The 8,002-nt window shown below is 33.9% G+C and overlaps 1 protein-coding gene across 1 annotated transcript in view; it reads left to right on the forward strand.

Annotated features, from left to right (window-relative positions):
- Positions 1-8,002, forward strand: part of LOC118740044 — a 69,364-nt gene that overhangs the window by 57,373 nt on the left and 3,989 nt on the right. The window contains exon 5 of the mRNA XM_036471541.1: positions 7,739-7,937. Coding sequence (XP_036327434.1) covers positions 7,739-7,937 — 199 coding nt within the window. The remainder of the gene's footprint in view (positions 1-7,738; positions 7,938-8,002) is intronic.

Here is an 8,002-nt window from a genome sequence, read left to right on the forward strand (position 1 = left end):
CCACCTCTCGAATTCAAGTACAGATTTCGATCATACCTTCTAGGTAAATTTTTAACCACATAAACAAATTATTGTTGTTGTCATAAAGATTCTAAATGTATGCATGAACTTTGTTAGGGTGAAACGAAACTATTTTGAGCACGGAAACAAATGTTGAGTCTTTAAGTGAAGTAATCTTGAAATTTGGTGAGGGCCTGCTTAGTGAAAATATTTTCAAACCATTAAATTAGATTGAAATATCCGCAGAAGAAGAACTCGAGGTAAACTGCTCACCCTTTAGTTTTTATTTGATTTCTAGTTTTCTTAAGGTACTGGCCCAATGCGGCTTGCTTTGCTTGCTTCGCTGCGAGAAGTGTCAAAAATTATTTAGAATATACTAAAACGTATAAAGGCTGACCAAATGGCAGCTTTTCTTTACTTGCTTTAAGCGCCTCAAAGTTTTAAATAGACAAATGTTTTATTTCAAAGCGCTTTGCAGGCTTTTGACAAAGAGGCATGTTCCTGTTCAAAATACATAAATTCGAAGAAAAATTTGCTAACTTAATTTGAAAAAAAGCAATTCGAAATGAAATTTAACATATCGTTATATTATAGTAGAAAATTGCAAAGCTCACTTTTACAAATTTTACACGAGAGAAAAAAAATTCTTATAGCTCTTCTCTTCAAGTAAATCGCTTTTTTAAGTTATAGTTTTTTTAGTAAATGTAGATATACATATGTATGTATCATTATTACCATTTCTTTTAAATACAAACATTATTTCGCATTAATTTAAAAATAAATCCAAAAGTTTTATATACATTTTCTAGAGTTTTTTAGGAAAATAATAATTAATGTTAAGGGAACAGACATTGACTTCTCAACCAGACAGCTGGTTACTTTGACAGCGTTTCAAACTGCCATTCGGCCAAACAAGTTTTCAAACTAAATCAAAGCAAACTAAAGTCAGCAAGGCACGCAAAGCAAGCCTCAACGCTTATAAAGGCGCTGGCCCACTGCAGGCTTGCTTAGATTTGAAAACTGTCAAAAGTTATTTGGAATATACTAAAACGTATGAAAGGTGGCCAATGGCAGCTTTGCTTCACTTGCTTTAAGCGTCTCAAAGTTTCAAATAGGCAAATGTTGTATTTGAAAGCGTTTCGTAGGCTTTTGACAAAAAGATATGTTCCCGTTCTAAATCAATTCAAACAAACTGCTGTAGACTTTTATGTACAAAAATTGTCTTACGTAATTTAAAAAAATATATGTATAATATTAGTAATTCAAATGTTTCCATATTTATATTTAACATGTCGCTGGCTTAAAGTATAAAGTTGCTAAGCCCAATTTTACAAATTTTACAGGAACTTTGAATACAACATTTTGCGTTTTTAAAGCAAAGCAAAACTCCATACAAATCGGAAGGATTCGATCTCTGTTACAAAATTTCGTATTATTTTGGCCTTATTGCATATTCGGGGCCTCTTTTGGACTTATAAAATTTATCTTTCATTGAATATAAACGAGAAAAAATAAAACAAGTACCTTAGTCCTTAATTTCTCTTACTTTCTGTGTCAAAATTTGAGGCTTCATAAAATGCAGACTTATCAACTTTTCACACAAAGCTAGCGATATTTATGATGTCAAACTGCTGGTAAGTCGTCTCTTGAAAAATCGATTTTGTTTGAGTTTTTTGTTTCTAATAAATGTACATATAGTATAGTATGTATAATTATTATCATTCCTTTGAAATGCAAAAATTAATTCACATCAATTTAAAAATAAATCTGAAAAGATTGTTTTGTATTTCTTTTTGTTTTGATTTTCTGGAATGTGATGGCAAAATTATTCTTAGTGTAAGGAAACATACCTTGACTTTTTAACTACACAGCTGGTTGCTTTGACAGCGTTCCAGCCGCCATTTGGCCAAACGAGTTTTTGAAGTAAATCAAAGCAAATTAAAGTAAGCAAGGCGTGCAAAGCAAACCTGCAGTGGGCCAGCGCACAGTGGCCAATTTTTCGAAAAAGCTGGCCAAAAGTCGAAGCGTGGTACAATTGTAATCAAACCTTGTGGCCTGGGTTCAAACCCAGTGTCCGACCAACATCTAAAAATAAGAAACAAACAAGTTTTTTGTAATAAAGTCGCCCTTTGGCAGGCAATGGCAAACCCCCGAGTGTATTCAGCCACGAAGAACAGCTTCTCATAAAAATAAAATCCGGATTCGGCGTAAAACTGTTGGTCCCTCCCATTTGTGTGCCAACATCAAGGCGCACGCCACAAACCGGAAGAGAAGCTCGGACAAACACTAACGAGGTCTTAATGTTTGTTTCTAAAAATCTTCATGTTCAAATTTACACGGGAACTGCGAGATTTTGAATGAATCAATAAACAAGACATACATATTTGTTGGCACAGGAATATATTTTTAAGATAACAATTTTATACCCCATCAGACTCGCTGTCATCTGAAGTATCCAAGCTCATATCTATATTTTCTGATGGCAATTCCGCATCCGCATTTACAACAGTTGATAATAATTTAATGGCATCTGACGACAGTTTATGAATTTGTTTTGGTGGGTTTAAACGTAAACTTGAAATGACGGGGTCCGAGGATACATGCAGCCGATATTTTTTAATATCCTTATTCCCTGACTCTTGGGCTTCTTAGGAAGTTGCCCAATTGGCAGGGGTGCCCATTCAATAATGACAGGCCTATAGATAAGCACTCAAATATAGTAGTACTTTCTGACATTATTTAAATTCTAAAAACATCCAATCTTTAAAACATCAAAATCTTGACAGAAATAATTTTTTACATAGTTTAAATCTTTTAAACATAAAAAAATTAAGAATCGCGTATAAAAACTGATGTCCAAACTACAGTGGCGGCTTGTGGCAGGTGGTTGTAACCAAGGTGGATCGGAAAAACTTCAATATATATGAAAAAGAAAATTAGACCGCCCATCTCGACCACTCTCGTAACTATTTTCCTAATCCATCATAATGAGTAAACAAAAAAATCAATCCGTGAATATCTATGTCTTACGTCAGTTTTTATATGGCGTTACAATGAAAAAACAGCTTTTACATACTCTAGATTACAATGTCCATGAGCGGATACTTGAAAACTGTTACTTTTTTTAAAGATAATACCATGATTTTAACAACGACGAAAACCCTTATTTACGAAAAGTTTAGAGCGAATTGCTAGCAACAGTCACTTCGATCTCCTGTAACACTAAATGCCTTAAGAGAATCGACTTGTTGTCTCATAACGATACGCAGTAGAGCCCTCCTAACAATATAAGATGGTTATGCATACGAATGCACCAATTTTTTTTTTACTTTTGGCCTTGGTTTTCCAAAAATTGGCCACTGTGCAGCGCTTTAAGTAGCTCGCAGAAGAACATGAAGCAGAACATTTTATTAGTCAACTCAAAGATGTGGAATATGATGGACTTGAAAATGTTATATATTGTAAGAAGAAAATGAAAAAATAACAACATAACAACATAATGCGCTAATGGTTTTCATTATAAAATAAAAAGAACAATTACGATAAAGTCTCCTTTAACAGTTTACATTTTATACATATATTTTTAATAAAAGAGGCACCAAAATTGTGGGATTTCCAATATGGTCATTGGTTAAGGGGACGGTGGGCGAAGAGGAGGTCCCTAGGGACCCATTACAAAAATGGCCAAAAATCACAATGTTCACTTGCGTTTTGCTGCTTTTTTCGCTTGAAAAAGGCTGAAACAGAAACATAAATACTCATTATCACTATTATTTTAAGAGTCTCTCATATAAACATTTTTTTAAGAATATTGTTTAGTATTACTGCAAATTATGTATTAATTAAAAACGCTTTACAAAATTTCCGCGCCAACGACTAACGTGCAATAACGATTACAATCAAGGCATAACAAGGTAGAAGTGATTTCGACATTTCTCTCTTTTGAACTGCGACTAAAATGTCAATTCTTAACCCTATGCTATTAAAAATTTCAATTTTTTTAATATAAATTTTCAATTGTGAGCTGTGCGCCTGATTTTAAATACATAATAAAATGAAACGGAACTAGGCGGTATGTTGTGTTTAACAAGAGCCAGGACAACAAACTTGTGCGTTATTTTAGAACTCCGAAGTATCAATACTTCATTACGACACTCTTCACGTGTGCGCGAAGACCATTTTAGTGCCAGTGACTTTATTTGTTGCCCATCGCAGGCGGGTATTTCTAAGCGGACGCGTTTGTTCCCAGGTGCAGGAATTATTATACCGAATATGAAGAGAAAATCTTCCACTCATATACATGGATAGACCAAATTTGAAATGGTGGTCAAATAAAACCTAAACCAGAATTCCTTGTTGACATAAAGAAACTGAAATTAACTTTTAATAAATTTAATGGAAAGGAAATTTCGAATTGCAAAAATTTAATAGCTGAATTATTGGAGTTAAGTTTTTTAAATGTCTAATATACTTTAAAATTAAGTATTTGAATAAAAAAAAAAATGCTATTAACAGCAAGAAAATTGCCAAAATGGGTTTATAAATGAGTGTGTTTCACTTAGTGTGTAATTTTGTGTAAGTATGTATTTCCACATTTACATTAAAACGAAAATGCAATACTTAAAATGAAGCTGATTCTAATGAGATTTTAAAAATTTCCATATCTACAAAAATTTTCATTTCAAAGATATTAGCCCGCAGTTATAGTCAAAATAAAGTCGACTCTAAAGTTAAAAGCCGCTTTTTTGACAGATATTCCATTGAAAGTTATGTCAAAAAGCTGCTTTTAACTTTAGGAGTCGACCTTATTTTGACTATAGCTACCGTTCGTTGAGTTTTATCAAATATGGTAAATGCATAACAAAGGGTTTACATTTTTTGACATTACAGTCAGCTATGAGAGAGCTCGACTGAATTGTCACTTCTACCTTGTTGAATATGCCTTGATTACAATCAAGGTGTATTAAACAAGGTGTGATTGACAACTCAGTGCGGCCCTTTTATAAGGCACTATAATGTCAAAAAGTATAAACAAACGAATTAAACCTTAGTGATGCATGTATCTTATCAGCACTGATGTCCTAGGCTTTTATTTCGATTATAGTTTTGTTTTACTTACATTACTTACACCACATATATTTTGTCAATAAAATAAAACAAATTGTTTATAAAATCGTTTTATCAATTTTCTTGTTTTTAATTGTCGTAGTTTTATGCTTTTGCGCGTTTAATTATTTCGGTAAGCCGAAATATTTCTGTTCGCAACGTGCATTCTAAAGAGTCGTCTGTTTGAGTTTGGGCATCAAAAAAGAATGTATCCTGATCGTGTACTAAATTCTCACTTGTATCAATTTTTCCGTATGGCATTGGGACTGGGCATGGGTATGAACGAGCTCGTTGGAAAGTGTTTGATTTGCACATCACTTTCCTTGAAGTGGTGTTCAGAAACGCGAGATGAATCACGTAGTACAACACCAAAGCTTTCTTCCCATCGCTGCCGTCTTAATTCGCAACTAGGTGGTTTAAAACATCGCACTATTTTCGTGACCTGACTTTTATTGCATCGTTTCATCTTGGTTCCCTTACATTAAATATTTAAGCAAAGTCGAACGTATTTACTTATTACCAAACTTAAATGTACTTACTTGCACTTCTCGGCGGTTTATCTCTTAACAATTTCACGTTTATTAAGAAAGTTTGCTTTGCTTGAAAAATTTGTGTGTATTTTTTTTTTATTCAAATTTGAAAAAAAGCACATTTTCAAATGGGTTAACAATTCATTTCAATTTGACATTATAGCCTGTTTCTTATGAGAGCAATGTCAAAATCAATCACACTTTGTTGAAGAAGAGCTTAAAAGAAAACGAAAAAGCACCCAACCAACCAAACAGAAAAGACCTAAGCATGTAATTTTTTTAAAGCCCGGTCCTTATCTGCGGGAATAGAAAAGACCTAAGCATGTAATTTTTTTGAAGCCCGGTCCTTTTCAGCGGGAACACAAAAAAGAGAATTCTACTTAGTGAGGGTTATAATCCCTAAGTGCGGCCTTAGCCCGCCTACGCAGAAAGGTGTTCTCTGCAAAAGGTGTTCTGCGACACAGAAAGGAGAATTCTACTTTGTGAGGGTTATATTCCCTAAATGCGGCCTACGCAGAAACTTCTTCGCGAAAATACTGTGGGTGTGGGTCGTTGGGTTAACCACCCACCTCTTCTTCATTCGGTGTTTTGCCAGTTCAACATTTGTTATTTTGTTACATATTCTTGAAATATTGTTTTTATTATCGCTAATATAAACTTTAATAACTAAATTATAAATTTTAGTACAATTCCAAGTGTTTCTGCGTTCTGATACATGTCAGTGCTTTCATTTGCTTAAAACAAGGGAAAACGCAAGTGAAAATTGTGATTTTTGGTAATTTTTCTAATGGCTCCCTAGGGACCCCCTCCCCTTCCGCCCACCGCCCCTTTAACCAACGGCCATATTGGAAAGTTTCCCCAAATATGGGAAAGAAAATACTCCGATGTATTATTTTAATAGTATCAAAATGGCAAGGCCGTTGATAATACTCACAATTTTTGAAACTTAAAGAAATTTTATTATCCGTCAAAAGTTGTTTATTGAAATCAAGGCACATAAATACAGGTAGAAGCCAAAATGACGTTGCTCTCATGAGAACCAAACCTTTAAACTTCAACTTGTTTTTCATTTATTTCCTATATTTCGTTACGCTTTGAATGTCATATCGTTGTTTTTTTTTTTTGAATGTTCGTTAATAACAAATTTTAATTAACATTTGAATTTTGTAGTGTTGTGCAGTTTATACTTAATGTATGTGTTAAAAATGCAACACCGAAGCGTTGTTTTTTATGTGGTGTTAAATATGAAGCAGATACCATTTAACGTGCCTCAATGTCCTTCGCGTAAAGAGCGTTGCGAAAGCAGCTGTGGGCCAGAGCTGCAGCGAAATGCCTTGCTGTGCGTTAAACATTTTAAAACAGCAGATTTCATAAATGCACCGGGAGGTACAGGAAAGGCACGTTTGATGCCAAGTGCTGTTCCTATGACCCTTATGCCGGAAAGTCCCTCCAACAACACTGCAACTCATAAATTAAAAACATAAAAAAACATACAAATTAACAAATTTCATCTAAAGAAAAATAAATAAATAGAAACAAAACTTCAAATTTACTCAAAAACGTCAACCAGCGAAATGTAATTTTTTATTTTTCCTTACACACGCTCATTTTTATTTTTACTCTCCCGAAAACTTTGACTTTTGTAGGTTTGATGTCAATTTGGCTTCTACCTGTTTTTATTGTACCATGGTTCTACCTTCCTATATTTTTATCATGGGTTTAAAGTAGGCATCCAGACAATTATAAAGATAATACACTATTCAGCAACCGCCGTTAGTGTAGTTTGCCGTGAATTTCATATTATTTACTGAAATATCCAAATAAAAACCAATTTTTCATAATTCTGCGATTTTTTGTGATTATGTATTGCCTCTTTTCCACAAATTAATCAAAACGTAACCGAATCGTCTAATTTACTGTCTTGGAATAATCGAAGACAATGAGAGAAGTGTGAATGTATTAGTAAAAAGTGTGAATGTATTGTCTTCGTAAAATCGTAACCCCAAGTTAGACTCAGAGGTGTACCGCGATCTTTGTTTTTTTGCTTGTAGGGTGGTACGTTCTAATATACAAATACATACATACCTATGCTTATTTACAAGGCAGCGTATTGTAGCGACAAACCGGAACATTTAACCAAAACCCATAACCAGTGGTGCCAATCCTACCAGCTATTCAAAGAGTTTGAACTAATACAGGCGCGATTTGGACAAATCGAACCAACAATGCCTACGAAAATACTTCGTGACATACCCAGCGCATGCTGCAACACAAAACAGATTTTAAGCAAATTGGATTGCGGTATGAAAATTTAAGTTTTTTGTTGTTGTAATTTTATTAATACGATATTTTTGTAGCAGCTGTGC

The sequence above is a fragment of the Rhagoletis pomonella genome, unplaced genomic scaffold, assembly GCF_013731165.1.
Source record: "Rhagoletis pomonella isolate Grant_MI unplaced genomic scaffold, Rhpom_1.0 Rhpom_scaffold_00005, whole genome shotgun sequence".
In the NCBI taxonomy this organism is placed as follows: domain Eukaryota; kingdom Metazoa; phylum Arthropoda; class Insecta; order Diptera; family Tephritidae; genus Rhagoletis; species Rhagoletis pomonella.